At 40.0% G+C, this 19,143-nt stretch overlaps 2 protein-coding genes across 2 annotated transcripts in view; one reads left to right on the top strand and one right to left on the bottom strand.

Annotated features, from left to right (window-relative positions):
- Window positions 1-2,655: 2,655 nt before the first annotated feature.
- On the top strand, window positions 2,656-4,240 carry LOC140938644 (beta-1,3-galactosyltransferase 1-like). Its single transcript, XM_073388144.1, has 2 exons — window positions 2,656-2,934; window positions 3,031-4,240. Exon 2 carries the CDS (start codon window positions 3,069-3,071, stop codon window positions 4,167-4,169), a length of 1,101 nt encoding a protein of 366 aa, XP_073244245.1. The 5' UTR covers window positions 2,656-2,934; window positions 3,031-3,068; the 3' UTR covers window positions 4,170-4,240.
- A 4,015-nt stretch (window positions 4,241-8,255) lies between these two features.
- Window positions 8,256-19,143, bottom strand: part of LOC140937884 (protocadherin Fat 4-like) — a 45,019-nt gene continuing 34,131 nt past the window's right edge. The window contains 8 exon segments of the mRNA XM_073387456.1: window positions 8,256-8,748; window positions 10,548-12,365; window positions 14,469-14,701; window positions 15,551-15,854; window positions 16,227-16,351; window positions 16,520-16,679; window positions 16,957-17,151; window positions 17,902-18,078. Of these exon segments, the coding sequence (XP_073243557.1) occupies window positions 8,320-8,748; window positions 10,548-12,365; window positions 14,469-14,701; window positions 15,551-15,854; window positions 16,227-16,351; window positions 16,520-16,679; window positions 16,957-17,151; window positions 17,902-18,078 (3,441 nt within the window). The 3' untranslated portion in view covers window positions 8,256-8,319.

Genomic DNA, 19,143 nt, shown 5'->3' with positions numbered 1-19,143 from the left:
AATTTGAATTTTGTAAATTTACTTGCATGCATCTAACTCGCTTCTGATTGTTGAAAAACAATCAGCTACTGTCAGAACTCACACATGCGCATTATCGTGAACCAGTCCCTTTAATAGACGCTCTACCAACTCAATGGCGTGAATCGTTGAAATCCTGCATATCTACAGGTGACACACCATTCAATTTGCGTGATGAGATTAAGGTACGCTTAAGTGGTCAAATTGTTTTACTTGAAAAAGCGTATTCGAAAATTGTTTATAAAGAACTTCGAAACAGAATCGTCACTCCACCAACTGCTAAACTAAAGTTTGATGCTATTTTTGTTAATGATACTTTGAATTGGAAAAAAATCTATAGCTTGCCATATCGTGTTGCCTTGGATACAAAGACTCGCGAATTTCAGTATAAATTATTAAACAGATGCCTTGTGACAAATACCTTCTTATGCAAAATTGGTATTATACCATCTCCAGCGTGCTCCTTGTGTGGTGAATCGGACGAATCCCTCGAACATCTTTTCCTGTCTTGTCATTATACTAAGAATTTCTGGTCTGAGGTTATAAAATGGCTTGTTGATCATAAGGTCAAGATTGAAAATCTTGCAGACAAAGATATACTGTTTGGTATTATTGGATGTGAGGACGAGATATTTGTGAATCATATTTTATTACTGGCAAAACAATATCTATACTCTTGTAGACAGAACAAATATCCTCCCTCCATTAGAGTTCCTCATTCCAAAATTAATACTGTCTTCTTAATAAAGACAATGATCGCTAAGTCAAACAATAAGTTGGAGACCCACAATATGAAATGGAGCAAATATAAATCTGATTAGCATGATACGATCTCTTCTCCGCTCACTTCATTTATTATTAATTTTTATTTTTTATTTATTTTATTTTACTTTTTTTCATGTAAATAGAAAAGAAGGTACTGGGTTTTTGTTTCGTTTGTTTCTTTTTTGTAAGTATGTAATTGTGTGTTAGCCGGCGATGTATAATGTTTAGTTTTCCTTTCCGTTTTTTGTATTTTTCCTACGCGTTCACAAATCAGTGTCTAAAAAAATGTAAAACATAACAAAACAAAAATTCATTAAAATACCAAAAAAAATAATGCTCTTGGTTTGTTACCCCAAAATTTTGCATAAGCATTGCCAAACTGAAAACAATGCTTATGCAAGATTTTGGAGTGACAAACAAAGAGCATTTTGGTATGTTATGGTATTTTCTGGAGTGGTCAATAGCGCGCAATGTTTATCACGTTTTAGAGCTATGGCAAAATTTTTTTCTTCCATAAAAGAAATCACGCTTTATCTTTTTCGACAAAACAGGTTACGTTTCATGCTTGTATGACATAGCAAGCCGATAAAATTGCAAGTGCAAAACAGAGATAACAAAAAGTAAAAACTGTAAACACGTGCTCTAATTTTGATCTTATGGTAATTTGGTTCTCAACTTCGCGTGCGAAAAATTAAACACAGCTGAACGTGACAGAAAGAATAGTTTTGTAGACACGTGTTGCGGGTCATGGTAGCGCAGAATCTGGGGATGAAGACGGTTACATTTGCACAATTATCTGCACGGTTCGAAAAACTACGTACAATTGTCAGAATGTTTAAAAAAAATGATAATCGAGCGTTTTCGGAATGGGTCGTTCCACGAATTCTGAGGCGAACATTATCGCAACAAGAATAAGTTTAGATGTCGGGTTTCGAGAATTAAAAAACGCCTTGTAAAGTTAAAAGAGAAATTTTGGTAAGTTTGCCTCTTACCTGCGCGGCGCGTGAAACAGTCGAGATAGTTGATTCCTGAGAGACTGACGTGCTAGACTAGACTCACTTATCAAAACTAGCATTAGACGTGCGTGGAAATGGTTTTGGTTGGTTTGTTTTTCGCCCTTTCAAGAGTTATTTTTATTAGAGTTAATTAGCTGTTGGGTCGACCTACCAAAAGGTTGAACGAATGTAGTTTACTTTTCAGTGAAAATTTGCGAAAAATTTGCGAACTACCAAAATATTTAAAAAAACATGGACATCTGATGCATAAATGCCTGAGATAATTAAACGCGCTAGATGGAAGCAACCATAAGTATGCGGAACCGATTATAAATGTGACTAAAATTTGCGGTATCGGTATTTTGACGATTTTCAACGCGGTATTTCGGTATTTGCCATCTTTTCTTACGGTATTGCGGTATTGGGATTGCGGCATTGTTGATTCAAACTGAAGTTACTTTTCAGCGCCATCGTACATGAAGAAGTTTTTTGCTGACGGTATAATTCGGTGCCTCTTATACGAGGACTTTCTGTGACCCGATATACACATGCTTGTTTGTAACGCATATATATGAACTTTTTTGTGCGCATATAGTAAGAAAATGGTCATATACTTGGGAATAAAAACCCCACAAAGCAGGAAAGAACGCAAGTATACGTGACAAAAAAACGCACGTAATTTATCGTGTCATAATTTACCTTTAGCGAGTTCGTGTAGAATTAATTGCCTCCTCATTTCTCGATCTAATCTCCAAGCAAGCGAGACAGGAGGCCGCTGTAAGCGCCTTCTTGTTATAAAATGTCATTATTAAGAGAAATTATCTCAAGGTCATGCAACAGTCCGAAATTGTTAACCGAAATATCAATACGCCCTGTAATTTGTCGAAGAGAGGGACCGCCTGATCCCACGTTCTGTTCACTGTATGTATAGTTCTTTGGTTGATATGGTATGTTGCCGGATGTTCGGGTCGCCAGAGGAGAAAAGAGCTTCCGATTTACCCCTTACATTCTGGGTAAAACGTCTTGTTTTCATTGGTCGGCAAAATCTCGAGTGATTGAGTAACTGAAAACGGCATAACTGGGCAGCAACTCAAGGGTAACGGTACAGAAGGTATATGACATCGTGTAGCGAAGAGTTCAGGAATTACGTGACAATGTGAGTTAAATATTGACTAAAGGATATCGTGTTTCTGTTAAAATTGAATCGCTGCTTTATCGGAGAGACCTCTTTCATAATTTATTATTTCCTTAGACTGATCGCAAAGGCAAAGTTTGCAGGTGACAATTTCGATGAAGTCAGCGTCTTCTTGTAAGTTTTCGGTAACAGCGACTACTTGTTTATTTCTCTGCGTGATTGTTTCTCTGTCTATGTTGTGTATATCTTTATGGCTGACGAGTCAAGGACTAACAAATTATGTCGAGACTATGAAATCGAAACTAAAAGAAGAAGGCCAAGTCGGCAAGTATCAACCAAGATCTGGGAAATCTTATGTTGAAACTACTCATGCAGGACCACTTGACTGGGAACAAAGCCCCGACCATACACAAACGGACGAAGGATTTTCAGACTCCTGGCACGAAGTTCGAAAGCATCGAACCCGCTTATTGACTCGAACAAAGTGTCTTCAGCGTTTATTTCTCGTCATTCTTGTGTCGAGCTCGGCTGATGCTTACAAAAGCCGCATGGTTATTCGGCATACATGGGGAGTTGACAACGCTTTGCACCGGAAGTGGAAAACTGTGTTTCTTATCGGCGTTACAGGGAACAACATGTTATTGTCGGATCGCATCTCGCGTGAAGCCCAAATATTTGGCGACATTATCCAGGGCGATTACTCTGAAACTTTCGCTAATAAAGTGTTCAAGATTCAGTCTGGTTTTGAATGGGCTGCGAAATACTGTAGTTTTGAATACTTGTTAAAAACTGACGATGATGTATTTGTTAACACGCGGGCTCTAGTCGCGTTCCTGAGCGGAGACGGAGCTCCCAAAGCTGCGTTTTACTTCGGACATCTAATGCATGGAAGCCCTGTTCTTCGCACAGGTTACTACGCAGTTTCAAAAGAAGATCATCCAGGCGATGTTTTCAAGGATTACTTGTCTGGAGGGGGGTATGTTCTCTCGAAAGATTTGGTTCTAAAGTTCACTCAAATGTTTGATGTCGTAAAACCTCTAAAAATTGATGATGCTTACATCGGAATATTAGCGGCGGAGGTTGGAGTAAAACCAATTTCAACTAGCTCTTTCGTTATGTATAGTAACGAGACAACCTGTGTATATGATTCCAACCTCTTTCTTGTAAGACCTGTTGTCCATCAATGTATGGTAGAACTCTTTGATGCAAACCAACGAGAAATACTTTCCCAGCCCAAAGAGGGAGTCGAATACTAATCGTTACTGTGTGCCCCAATTTTAGTATTAGTAAAAATACGATTTAATAATAAAGTGTTTAAGGATCTTAATACTACTATTACTGTCTTACTACCAGTGTAATTTATTCTGTTGGATAACGCAACAAAACATGGTCGGACAATTCTACTACGAACAGACGCCGCCTGAATCCTTTAGTGCTGACTTGCTAAACCGGAGTAAGTCTGCCTTTTCCACGGGCGCTCGCGTTTTGCTTTCGATACATAGGTCCCTCAAATTTCGACGTGCAAGTAATTTGGGTGAAATAGGAGATATCTGTTCACAGGCTAAGGGACTATAAGAGGCGAAACAATGAAAAAAATATTGGTAAATACCGAAATACCGTTTTGAGAATACCGATACTGCATTTAGGATCGGTCACGTTTACTTAAAGTAATATCCATCTCGCGTGTTTGTTTATGTCAAGCATTTATGCACCAGCAATCAACCTTATCCACTGCAAGGAAACGTAAGGAGACCTCGAATTGATCGCTACAACGATCGAAAAGGATGCCCTACCAATTTCATCTTAGATTACTGTCAGAAACTGTGTAATCATTTACCATTAGTCTAAAGTCTTAATACCGTTAGCGAAAAGGATAGAAAACCGCATACCGCAGGGCTAAATGATACCCGGCAATACTACACTTTAAAATCAAAATTACCGAAATACCGCTTGAAAAAAAATTCGGTACCGCAATACCCACTGCAATATCGTTAGCCCCCAAGTCCCCCTCAAAGATGCAACAAAGATGTGAATTAATTGTAGGAGAAAATCTATCAATCCGGGTAGTTTTGAAACTGCATATTTTTAACACGACTAGACAGCGGATGAATGTGCCGATTCACTGGTTCGGTGTGAACGGAAGGCCATTTCCCGTTAAAATAAATATGTGGTTTCAAAAATATCCGGATTCGTGAGGTCGGGGCTAGCCTACGAACCGCAGACGTGTTTGCTCTTTCCCAATTCAGCGGACCCGACTATCTCGGAGCCTGGAACAGGCTATACCACAGAAACACACTTCTCGATAGCTTTCGAAGGGTTTAATGTTAAGTGTGACATTCTGGTTGTTGTTGTTGTTTGTTTTGAGAAAGAAAGAAATTTAGGATACAAAAGGTATACACATAAACCAGTTAGTCCGCTAATGAGATCAGAGGTGTACCTTGTTTTGATAGTGGACTATCAGGTATTTGTCTTCTAATTATTCCCTTCATATTTTGATTTTCAGCAACCCCCAAACCCGATGTTTTCCAGTTATCCATAATGTTCAACATCCCCAATTTGTATTTATTAAAAACATTCGAAAACCCATCCAAAAATTCGCAAACGTTTATTGAACCAATGATTACGACGTTATATTGAGCCATCTTTTGATTGCATGAAATCTAGGCTAGTGATTTTGAAGAAAAAACTGGCAGAACTGAATAAAATATTAGGCTTTTGACCAGGATCCCCCCTCAACGTAAAATGACTCAGACTTTCCTGTTTTATTTTCCTTGTTTCTGTATTTTGACTGATCAAGTGTGATTCCAGCTTGACGTCAATGACCGCAATATCTTATTGTTCGTGTTGAATTTTTATGCTTTTCATATCACGGAAAATATATCGCGGTGATCATGGCACTTTTAAAGGAAATCAGTGCTATCAATGTAATGGCAGAACGTGATAAATGGAAAATAGTATAGTAACAGAGATATTTTGAAACCAACTGAAATCATAATTTAGACTCAATGATGGAATTCACTACAATATATTTAATACAGATGTCTTTTTAGTACTCTGTTAAGTATTATAATTTGCTAATGAATTTTTCCCGGAATTTATTGAAAATTCATACAATTTAGGCAAGAAAACCCACTTCAGAAAAAAAAAAATGGAACAAGCTCTCACTGCACAGGTTTCCCAATCTTAAACGATAAATTGCCGAAATCAACTCAGAACATAACGGGGGCACAACATTGCAATATTCACTGAATATTTAGTTTTATAAACCAATTCTTATGCAAATGCTCCTTAAATCATTGTAATTTTAAACCTGAACACTTGTCAAAGTTTAATAGTCGAGTGGTTGGGCTGACTGTTTAGATCAAAGAGCTTTTGTGGTTGCGACCGAAATTCATAGTATCTTAGGTAATTACGTGCCCGAAAATTTATACAAACAAGACAAGAATACAAAAATTGTAGCCCTTGAATTAATTTTCGAATTCGTAATATCTTAGAGATAATTTTTCAATGCCTTGAATTACATGTAATTATGAATGGATCAGGCCAGGGCAAAATTCAAAGTAGACAAACGTGCCTCTAAAACTAACAATTAAATTTCAGTTATCTGTGATTATCTTTGCATTCTCTCATATTTCCCTCCAGAGAAAGAGAGTCGTCCTATGTAACGTTCAAAATATGGAAAAAACAAAATCCAGAGATACAAAAATAAAACCGTGCTTAAAAAGCCTACATTATATCCCGATTTATAACCTTTTTTGATTCGCTAAGACTCGCGTGTATTTTTTTGGTCGTTATAATTAAAACAACAAGATTAAAAATGCTAGATGAACAATTGAACTCGTTGGATTGATAAGATTCAAAGTCATGATTATACTGGGACTAATTAAATGGGCCACTCGGGCTGGCTCGCTTTGCCAAGATCTCGGCGCGTTAATTCAACACAACAAAAATCAATTTAGTGATTATTAGCTGACAACAGACCCAGCCTGGTTAGCCAGCATACCGGTATATTGAGATGCGAGCATCCGAGATCACCGGGCTGGACTGTTACCATGTTCGCTAGCAGCAGGACAGCTGGGTAATACACTGTTCATGCGCACTGCTTCTAATCTCTCTGTAAACATGGCGGCTCCGGATTGGCTTGCTTTATGTATTTCCTGGTCAAAAGTCACCTCCGGTAAAGCGAGGCAGCCCAGCTAATATAATCAAACCCCAAAGTTGAAATAAACGGATCGACAACTTAGATATCTTTAAAATTTGCTTGTTGTTTATGCTATAGTTGTTCTTTCTGTCAAATAAAAAAAGTGCCTTATGGGTCAAACGAACATAAAATTCTGCTATTCAGATGATACTGTTTTCTGTGGTGTCAGTGTGTGCCGTCATTCAAGGAAACTAAAAATAGCAAGCAATTCCAAAAAAGAAAAAAATACAAGCGTTTAAACTCCGCTAAGACTAAAACGATTGCAAAAGAGCGAGATATGCGAAAACTCCTCGCTGTGCACACCATCTCCGCGGTCTGTACGTAACACAGCATACCATCCTCTGTTTGTATTGCGGACTGTACTGTACAGCCCGAGTATCGCGCCTTCCTAAGGGGCTAGGGGAGAGGAGATTTTAGTTGGGAGAGGGGGGAGGGGGGGGAAAGAGAGAGGTTTCTCTCCTTCAGCTCTCTCCCTTTTTCGCTTTCATCTTTCCCCTTTTCCCCCAGAAACGCCTAATACTCAGGCTAGTGCTTTATGATGGTTGCTAGAGTAAAAACGACAAGAAACCTCAGAGACATGAAGGCGGTGTTGATATTTGTTGATATGTGATAGTTTTGTCGCTCTTGTGCCCGCTAAAGCTGTCATAAACCTTCTATCAAAGCACAGTCGCAAAACAAACACAGAACCGGATAAAATCTCCTCTCCCCTAGCCCCTTAGGAAGGCCTGATACTCAGGCTATTGCTGCCTGTTTGGCGGAGTCCAAAACTACAGCTAAAATGGGTCTAAGGAGATATTCTTGTTATTGAGTAACGTTTCATTCACCATGAAGTAGAAATATTGCCAACAGTACGTGTAAAAAATTCTTTTCTCAAGACAGAGGATTTTCTTCACCCCTGCTAAAAATTCTCTACGCCCGCATAAAATCCTTTGATTAATTTCTTCATCACCAAGAATTTTTCTAGCTAAATTTCAAACTGCTTCGTAAATAAAAGGAACGGAATAGACCAATTAAAATGGCATCCTTTAGCTTTAAATTACTTTGCCTAGTTTTCGAAAATTTGTTTTCTCCTCTGACCGCCGTCAACGGTGGCATTTAGGGCGCAGACATACTGAACAACCCGCCAGAGATGGTGCAGCTTAGTGCCTATCAGCGCCTAGCTCTCATATTGGTAACCTACTCATTATTATGTCCGAGCCCTCATCTTAAAAGTCAGTTACTCCAGGCTCCTCGTCAAGCTTTTTCTCTGGTTGAGGTCTGCGTGGAGTAAAAATACTGGTGATGTCGGTAAATTCTTTCTCTTGTGCCTGTGCTCGGGTCTGGTAAAGAGGATTGAAGAAACCGCATGCTTCAACAACTTGTAGTTCTTCATTGACAGGTTTCTCTTTTTTCTTTGGCTTCTTATACGTCGGTGCTCCTTTGTTTTTGGTGATGTCCGTAAATTGTTCCACTTTTGCCCGGGTCTGGCAAAGAGGATTGAAAAAGCCGCATGCTTCAACAACTTGTAGTTCTTCATTGGCAGGTTTCTTTTTCTTCTTTGGCGTCTCATACGTCAATGCTCCTTTGTTTTTGGCATCTTGCTTTTCCTGCTTGACCGGTACAGCGTCCCCACTTGCGCGGGCTTCCGTCTTTTGCTGGACAGAAAGAGTCAGTATTAACGGGGATTCCGTATTAAGTGGGTTGAATTTAGAGAAAAGTAAAGGCTTCCTTTTTCCTGGGACAAAGCAAACTGTCTGTAATAACTGATGAGGTGTCCGTATTGAGCGGGGTTTGACTGTACGCATATAGATCATATATTTAAACGCTATTTTGCGCCTTACAAATAATAAATTAGAGCTCAATACTCATAGAATATGGTCAAGGTCTTTTCGTTTGGTTGTCACGTGATTGACCGAGCGTACGTACGTACTCGTCTACAGTTTGCACGGGTAGGGTAGGGGAGACTATCAAAAGGAAGGGAGGGTTGTCTCCGGCCTGTCTTGGTAAATCCACATCTTTTACATTGGACATTCACAATATGGTCAATTGACAGCTGTCAAAACAGGGTAGCCACTGACCAGTATCACATGACCATATCGCAGGCTCATGTGTCAACTCATCAAGGTGACGTGATTTACTTGGAGGCTGTCCGCTGACCAGAAAAATAACCGTAATAAATTCTTTATTATGTTGAAGCGTAACTATGTTAATGTTCATTCAAATAAGACCACCGCTCGCTCTGCAAAAGTGAGAACCTGCTGGTCCTTATATGATTTTGGGAATTTTTTTAACGGTTTAGAAAAAGCACACGCGTGCTTCCATCGATCGTCTTGAATATTGAATGAGCGCACTTTGTATTGCAAAATTGTGAAATACTGCATTCTGTCTGAGGTCTGTATGATAAAAACAGTGTCTCACAGTACTGTTTCACCTCATATGTAATGTAAAAAGGTTGGTTTACACGCACCCAGATTTGTTGGCAGGATTTTGTAAAGTAAACTTGTCTAACGCAAAAAATTCGGCCTGATTTTTTTTCCATGCCTAATTAATCTACGGTGATCAAGAGCCATTATGGCTCTTAAATGTGATCGACTGCTGTTTTGGGGGTGTACATATGAGGCTATCTTGGGCTGTTTGCAAATTATTTTTCTCTAAAATCACTTAGCCTTTCCCTCAAAAGTCACATGAATGTGCTCTAAAGTTAACTGAATTGTGGGATACAAGTTTGTTGTTTGATTTAAATGACAAATTTATTAATGGGAGCATCGCTTTTAGCCCTGGCTAAATCTATATATCATTATTATTATTATCTGAACTTGATCAACGAAATGAGTGGAAATAACAGATGTGTGAAATTTGTAAATCTCTCCATGAGCTCCCTTGGCGTTTTCTCCGATGAATGCTCCATGTAATAATAATGTTTATTTCTTATATTGCGCAGTCTAGCATGCGATAAAGATATGATCGAATGCGCATTACAACACTAAAATCTTAAAGTAAAAGACTCTTAGACATGATGAATGACATTGGCATCGACAAAAAGCAGCAACTTTATATAATCAAGAAAATGATCAATATAGCCATTAGAGCAATATATTACATCTTTTGTTTTAGAAATAGGAATTGGAATAGCCCAGACTTAATGCAATTTTGATTTCTTTTCTTTTCTTTTCCTTTCTCTTTCTTTGTTTTGTTTTGTTTTAATTTGTTTTTGTTTGAATAATCCAATCTCAAGCAGCATTTGTAAATTGCTTATACGTAACGAGATTTACAATTGTACTTTCCAAAACACAAATATAGTTTCCATTATAATTATATGAGATTCAAAAAGGAAAATGCCTTTTAGGGAGCACCAGTAAGAGTTGTCCGTTGAGAGAGACCTGTTTGTAAAAATGCGTCACTGTATAACCTTTATTGTCATCACATTCAAAGCAAACGAGAAAAATAGTCCTACCTGTCTGTAAAGTGAAAACATGGGAAAACCAGTGGGAGACGTAGCACCATCCTTTTCCTCTTTGAAATCGTCCACATCTTCTTCCTCCTTTCCTGTCCTGAATCGGAGGTACATTGGATTTTCAAATCCAGTCATTGATTCCGATCGTTTCACCTGGGGTGTGCCATATTTTCGATCAGGTTCTTGGTAGATTGGGTTGTCCATCATGCCGTATACCGGGTTTATTTCCCCAGCGTTTTCCATTTCTTGATTGGCCATATGATGCCTGTACATGGCATCAGTGTATGTTTCGTCGTCAGTGTTGTCTCTAAACCGCTGGCTTTTGAAGAGTCTGCGCTTCTTTGCGCTTAGCCTATTCCTTCTACAAAGCAGTAGCGATACCGCAAGTACAATCAATAGGAGACCCCCGGTTGCTCCAAAAACATAATACATGCGTTTACTCATAAAATGCTTGTTGCCTGAAATGGGCCACTCCTCACCTTCTCGAGCAACGCAGCTTGAAATACCTAAATAATTAACTTTCCGAGCGGTAGACTCGCAAAGCTGGTTTCGAAAATTATCTGGGGACTCTTCCATCGCGTATGCATTGCAAGTATTGTTAATAGTGCACAGAACAGTCTTGTTTGGAACTGCCTCAAGTTTATTGTCTGATTTGACAAGAATGACAAAGTCTACTGTCTTGCTCTCAACTGGTTCACTTCTTTTAACTTTTGAGGAGTGTTCTGGTTTTGGACTAAGAATATATATGTCCTCTACATTGACATCTGTAGAATCGTACTTATCGTTTGTTACCCCCGTCATGGGAAATGTGAGTGCCTCTATGAAAGTCTCCAGTTGACGCCGCCACTGTTGGTCTGCAGTATCCACTCCTTCAGGGAAGCTCAACGAGACAATGTTGTCTACGGATTTACAATAAGAAGAGTTATATTTTAGTGTGTTTGGTGGGACGCAAATTTCTTGATCTTGGCACGACTCTTCTAAACAAACACCACGCTTTCTTTGGCATCGAGTGCCAAAAAACCCAGAGCCGCTGCAGTTGCAAGTAAATTGGTTGATTCCATCTAAGCAAACCCCCTTAGCACAAGGCTCACTCGCACAATCATTAATGTTTGTTTCACAATGTAGACCTGTGAAACCAGGCACACAGCTGCATTGGTATCCATTTAAGCGCATCAGACATGTAGCGTTGTTTTGACAAGGGTTCGACTTGCAGAAATTAATCATCGGACACGTGTAATTCTGCCAATCAACGCGTCTGCACTCGAAATTCTCTTGACACGGAGATGACCAACAGGGGTCAATTTTGGTCACGTTGACGTCAACGGTGCCATTGAACGATAGCGGGGGAATTCCATTGTCTTTCGCTTCAATAAGAATCTCGTAGATACGGTAGTGGTTATAACTGAGATGCGACTTAACTGTTAAGTAGGGCAGGGTCCCTTTTGCGTCATTCACCACAGAAGAATTGTCGTTACAGGTGTCTTTGATAGCAAATGTGTCCTGATGATGCAGAAGTGTATAATTTATTTTTTGGCTGCGTTCAGGGTTACTGGATGTGATCTGCGCGATACAGTAACCGATCGAAACGTTTTCTGGAATGGAAATGTTATCAGGAATTAATCGAATATCAGTTGGTGGCTCATTGACGTCAACAACACTGATATTGACGTCACTAATGACGTAAAGTGGAGGTCCTGTTTGTTCCACTGGCACATCTGTAGCTTTAATGCTGACCGTCAGCACTGTAGGCACATGTAAAGCCTCATAATTCAGGAATGTTGAATTTATAACATAGAGCTGGTTTCCACTGTTGTTAACCTGGAAAAAAAATTCATTCCAACAAAGAAGTGAGACTGTACGTTCTTATTTTCCTGAGTGATAAAATCTTAATTTTCAACCTCTTGAATACGATTGTAACTCAAAAGGGGTTCAAAGTAAGGTTTCCGATGAAGGACTGAAGGCCACAAATATATTAACCTAAGAGAACAACCAACATTTCGCGATGCCACCATTGGATTTCCCGCCAACTGACGTCTGAGCAACGACTGCAGAGATTCCATACTAATGACGTGTCAGTAGTTTCCAATTGGTCCGGCGTGCCGCAAGGGAAATTTGCTTTAACTAATCAGAAAAACAATACCACATCTGGGTATTTACACGTCATCAGTATGGAATTTTTGTGCTTGTTCCTCAGACATCATTTGGCGGGGTAACAAAAAGTGGCGTCGGAAATGTCGGTTGTTTTCTCAGGCTTCAAATACAGCTTTTGTTCAGTTCCAGTCCTTCGTCGGAAACCAATCCATATAAGGGACCATTCATTATTTATGTCAGGTTGTGGGCTGGTAAGATCTATCAGAAAGCACAACAAAAAGTTTTGACCCCTTCAAAGGAAAACTGAAAAAGGCGTGACCTCAGTTATGAACTGTTAGCCTTTAGGAGGCTTGCAAACCATGTACCGTTGGTCCCGAGAGCTGTGAAAGTATTTGTTTGAAAATAAAACAAAAATAAAAAATCAGGTAGCCCCCCTTCTTTGTGTGCAGATTTATTGATGACCCTCCTGTGACTGTCCCGAATTTGACGTGGCCTACCCCTCATTCTTTCCAGCCCACCCCCTGGCGTAAATAACGATGGTCCCTAAGGAGCGATATGTCTATCACAGTTCTGCCAGTATTTCGCGTTAGGTTGCAGAGTAGTTCACTGTTAAGATGGACTAATTTAATTTGTAATGGCTCATTCTCTCAAACGATAGTAGTGGTTTGTTTATTTCGTCAGTTCTACTAGTCTAATCCAGTTTGGTAGTTGGCATCGTTAAAAGCCCGGTATTTTCCCGATATTGTCGACAGTACCACGTAAATACGTTTCGTTTTGTCTTTCTACAACGAATTTAGTATACCCCAAGGAATTTCAAACAATGATAACTACTGAAGCATTCTGATAGCCGTAGTTAAGAGAGAATCCTCCGTACCTTAAAAGATGGCGACTGGTACATTTACCCAGAGTTCTTAGCGCATGAAAACCATAAAATTGCTCATAAAAACGCACATAAAAGTTTTATAAACTTCAAACCTAGGATAGGAAATGTTGCTATAACAGGGACGAATTTCGCCCCCCAAAATATGACTTTATGTGCAATTGGCCGTGTTAGGTTCGAAAGGAATTGTGGTAAAATGTACAACCGCCATCTTTTTCCGTACGGCGAATTGCCGTAGAATGGTAGTGTGACTTCCGTGTGAAAATAGCCTATAAGCCTGGGTCGTATTGATTAGAAGTCATTTTGAACATGTCCCATTGACATCGATTATCTGTGTAGTTTTCCTGCGGCACTATTCATTTTTATGTGTTCAGGCATCAGTCTATGAAAGAACCAAACAACTAGCCAGCGTAGTCTATAATGCGCGAAAGTTGATGTGCGAGTTGGTGGGGGTGTGCCGCCCGGTTCTCCAAATCCTGACCCTGTTTCAGAACAAAACATGTGATTTTCCGCACCCGTTTTCAGATGGTCTCTAAAATTCATACCTCTTTTCAGACCTAGAGGTGTGTCACAAAACGCAACCTTACATGTTTAAATAAACAGATTCCTTAAAATCCATTTCGAATTCACCCTAGTTCCCATACCAGATTCCAGACCAAAATGGGCACATTCTACATCCGTTTTAAGACCAAAGGCCTTTGGAACGGCACATACCTATATGGCTTATGTAAGGGAGCCCCCCCCCCCTCACCCCCCGGGCCTAAAGAAGGCAGCATTGCCGAAGCGTCTGTTAAGACTCTTTTGAATTGCGTCAATTTTACAATTTTCAAATTAACATCAAGTAACTACGCTACGCAGGGATTTTAATCTTTATTGCGCAACTGAATAACTCGAGCGGAAAGGCTTGCTACGCAGGCTACAACTCAACCAAAAATTAATACATTTTTTACCTGGAAAACGGACGAGTAATTTCCAATGACTGTAAAGATGTGCTTTTGTCCAATATCCGGATCCTTGCACGTGACATTTCCTACGATGTAACCGACCTGAACATTTTCCTTTATGACCGTAGCACCATAAAAGCGAAGGTCGAATGGCGCCTCGTTGACATCAGAAATTTGAACGCTGAAACTTCGTTGAATGGAATATGGAGGATTTCCATTGTCAACACAGTTGACAGTCACTGTTTGATAGAAAACCAAAATTCAGTTTGTCGTGAGTTCGAAACAAGACTAAAGCAATTTCAGTCGAAGCTCTCGTAAGCAATCACCTGGTCGTAACTAGAGCTGGTCGTTTGCGAGTGCTAGAGTGGTCGCAAGGAGAGCCTCGACTATTTATCTGTTAATAAAATCATTTAGAATCTAACAACCATCAATTACTATACCCTCAGCCTCGTTGACTGTTTTTCTAGCTTCCTGATTTGTTTACCGAGTCTTAGTTTAATATCAGCTAATTGCAGTCAAATCTCTCTTAAGCGACCACCCAAATACGAAGGTTCAGTGGTCGTTCGCGAGAATCGACCAACAGGGGAGTCGGGATCTCTTACGAGAAGAGGGCCCAGACACATCTACATCTTTGGGAGAGAATTCATTACATCCAGTTTCCAAGTTACTATATGCGTAGTTTCATGTTGCCTATAACAGTAGATCGCGTTCCTACATACAACAAGTATAGAGATCAAACCATGCTTTAAGTGGTCGCTTTTTTGCGCTGTAAACAAGAGGATAAATAGAAAATTCTAAAGCTGTTATCCAAAAAAGTGGTCCCGGTCACTTGTTGGAGGTTCCAACCGTCGTGATTTCACTGGGAAATTTTGGTGTTTTACTTTTGGCGGATAGATGGTCGCTTGTGCGAGTTGATCGCTTACGAGAGGTGAGCGCACATCGAGGTTCAACTTCAACGGTTTAACAATAACTAGGTTCCAGTCCCCTGATGCGTTCCAGGGGACGGAAAGATCGGACCAAGGGAACGAGCTTGGTTCAACGCTAGCGAAAGCTCACAAAAATATGAACTTATCCAGAAAGATACATACCTTGTATTGGAGTCCCCCTCAGACTTCTGTAGCTCAAGTTAGCCCCTTGCTTGACACGAATCTCTGAAGACGATTTAGAAAGGGAGCTGATGTAAAAGTTATTTCCTCCTTCAAGAAGCATACAGTGGTGTTGCTGCCCTACATCCTCATCGACGACACTCAGATTTGTCAGCGAGGTTCCACTAGGGCTGTTCTCAGGTATCACCATTGTGTGTGACACACTGTTGGGCATCGAGAGGGACGAGTTTAAGATTATTTCTGACGGCCGATCGTTGCTGTCGAGAACTTTGATACTCACAACGTTCTGTATTAGAAGGTTAATAGATTTATCTCAGTTTTATAAATAACATGATATGCAGAACAACATAGAGCCTTATATGGCTCTTGGGTCTAAAGTCTTTGGAAGGATTCACTTGCAAGATTGTTACAACAAAAAACGCGGTTAGCTGTTGTCGAAAAAGAAAAAAAAAGTAGCACAGCCTTTCCTACACGAGGTTTTACTTTGTTACTCTTTTTAATATTTACAGCTAGGTGAACTAAACCCAGAGACGCTTGTCAATCCCTGTCCATTATTTTGAACTCCAGTATGAGAAAATAAGAGGGACTCACTGGGGGCAGTGTATTATGGGTAAAGGCGAAACACAGTTAAGAAAGCATTGAAAGCATTGAAACAAACCTCTTTTGAGTATGGAGGGGAGCCGTTATCAGTAGCCTCAATGGTTACATTAATTTCTGGTGTTGTTTCATAATCTAATGAAAAGTTGCTCAATAGCATGGAGCTTCCACTGACAGCAAACCAGTCTAAAAAAAAGAAAAAGAAACAAGAATCAATTTCTGCCCTCACCAGAGACTTTCAGAGCTTCCTAAGTATGAGCTCAGTGCTGTGCATGAGTGATATGGTCCGTTAATTGATCAAAAAAGTATGGTAAATCCAGTTTAAAATGACAAGAAACTTGTGATTTTACTAACGCGCTTACTTACCTGTATGTTTGACAATGAAGAAATGACTTTGATTGACATCTTGATCTTGAGCCCGCAATATGCCAACAACAGCTCCAGCGGTAGAGTTTTCGTAGATTCCGTCTGACAAAAGACTTACTCCAGTAGGCCGGTCATTTGTATCAATCACCTAAAATGAAGTTACAGTTCACCTCCGTAACTTTAACAAATCCTTTAATATCACCAGAATAGGAGACAGGCAATAAGCCTTCTGTAAAGAGAGCTATCAAAAAAATAAACATCTTCAAAAAACTGATGGTTTGAGCACTAGTCTTAAGTCAAAAGCAATGCTCGTATCCATTTTGTTCAAAGGCTTAGTAGCCGATTGCTCGAATCGGGAAACGTCAGTGTTTGAGGCTCTTATTACGAAGGCTTTGGGTGGCCTAGGAATGATCATTCATCCATACCTGAATCGTGAAAGAGAGACTGGTATTGAGAGGTGGGTTACCGCTGTCCGTTGCAACAACTGTCAGTGTGTACTTGCTTTGATTCTCAAAATCAAACTTCGTTGTAGTCACCAGACTGCTGTTTATTAATTGAAACGCATCTGGGCCTGGTGATTGATCTTTCAAGGCCAGAGATATACTGGCAAAACCGCTGGTCTATGTAAAGAGGAGAAACAAAGTCACAATTGAAATGGAGGTGAACAAAGGATAAAATAAGCGGTTTTTAGCGTCCTAGCGTTTGGATTAATGTGAGCCTGGCGTTGACCTTCGTTTGACACAAACCTCTTTTCTTTTCTAATAGAAATTATGCTTATTAATAAAAAAAAATTACTCTATAGCATAAGAAGAACATAATTTTCACAATAAAGCAGGGAGGTGTTGTATCAATACAAGGTCAGCTCCAGCCTCGTTTCTACCTGTAACTGTAAAATGGGCTATTCTGAGGGAAAATCGGCTGCAAATGCAGCAAACCTGGGTAAAGACGTAGGGTGTGAAATAGTCGCCATTCTTACACCCCTTACAAGAGAAGGGCGCGAAGCTCGGACAAAGTGGCCAGACGCGCCTAAGCCTTGCACATCGTGCATCTCCACTCCAAGTCAAATCTTTCCTGACCACAGTAGATGAAGGGCGTTCAAAAAAGAAGATCAAAAAAGGAGCCAAAAGGTACAACCTGCAAACTCCTTTGGCAGCTTTTGCTTTTATAATCTGGTTTCTAATTTAGAATAGCGAAAGATGTTTATCAACTGATTCTATGACCCAGGAGGCTTGTAAGAAAAAAAATCCGTGTACTCTTAACAGAAGTGGAACCTAGTTACTAGTCCAGATGCTTCGGGTACCACTGAGCTTGTACCCAAAGTTACGGACGAAAGCGGTTCAGTATGAAACCCATGTACATCAGTTGCCTACCGGTAAATCAGGATCGAGAACACTGAGCATGCCCACGAAGTAACCAGTTTCTTGGTTCTCGCTCACAGACTGGGACGAGATGGTCAGATTGTAGGGAGCCTCGTTTACATCCTGGACATTGATAAAGAACACTGAAGAGACGGAGAGGGGACTGGACAAGAGCTCAGTACATGTAACCTAAGAGAGAAAATTCAAGCGTGTCAGGACTATGAATACCCCATCGATTCATCTTATACAGTATAAATGAACTGAAAGAGAACTTAGGTTTGAACTATTTTTGGACTCAGGGGTAATCACAACCTCGTCCCCAGGGCTTTTCCCTTAAAAAATGGGTGGGGCGGGAAAAGGCCCTGGCATCGGCTGGTCACGTGACCCCTCGTACACCCTAAAATCCTGGGTGTAATAAATTAGCGCTTTGCGAAAAGCTAAAATTATGCGTTACCTCACAGCGCGCGATCTTGGGCGGCTTTTATATCTCTTGACGATTAACGAAAAGTTTTACAAGGTTTCCTTTTTGTCACAGATACTGGCTATGGTAAATTTTTGCTTTCCTCCGATTTCTATGAAGAGGACAGCGAGCGGTAACATTTGTAAAACTTCCTTTATAGAGCGATATAAATGAGAAACAGGCTATCGTACATCCATAAAGTTTGTACTGGAAAAGTTCGTTTTCGCGACTCTTTTGATATTTTATTTTATTTCTTGCGAAGTGGACCGCCGTACACAACCTAGTTCCATTCACCTTAACTCTCAGCCATATAATCATAGCGATACGCGTTGGTTTAGACTTATCTTGTATGACCTGTATTTTTAAAAAATGCATTGACCTCTGCGAGACCGCGTGAAAAGTCTCTGGCACCCAGGGTATCAAACGACTGGTAACAAAGAAAGACTTGGGTCCATTTAAAATTGACATAGCTGTAGTTGATTCCAATCGATCGGTCAATCTTCCCTTTAATATAAGGAAAAACGTAGGAAAATCCTTTGTACTTATCCTCGGAACAGAACAGATATAAGAGATCTTCAAATGTTTCAGATCGGCAACCTGTCATCGTTCCTGGCTGGAGGGCTGACTTACATCCGGCGCGGAGACTTGTTTGTTTCATGGTCGGGTTGTAGAGAAGACCAGACTCCATAAAGCATTTTGATGAACAATTCTATTTCAATTAAGTTCAATTTGTATAAATTCACTGCAGATCCTAGAGGCAAAGGCTCGCATTTTTGTTTGACATTGCACAAAAT

Source organism: Porites lutea, chromosome 5 (genome assembly GCF_958299795.1).
Source record: "Porites lutea chromosome 5, jaPorLute2.1, whole genome shotgun sequence".
Lineage (NCBI taxonomy): Eukaryota > Metazoa > Cnidaria > Anthozoa > Scleractinia > Poritidae > Porites > Porites lutea.
Note: the sequence above shows the minus strand (reverse complement) of the source record. Positions and strands in the feature narration are given on the sequence as shown.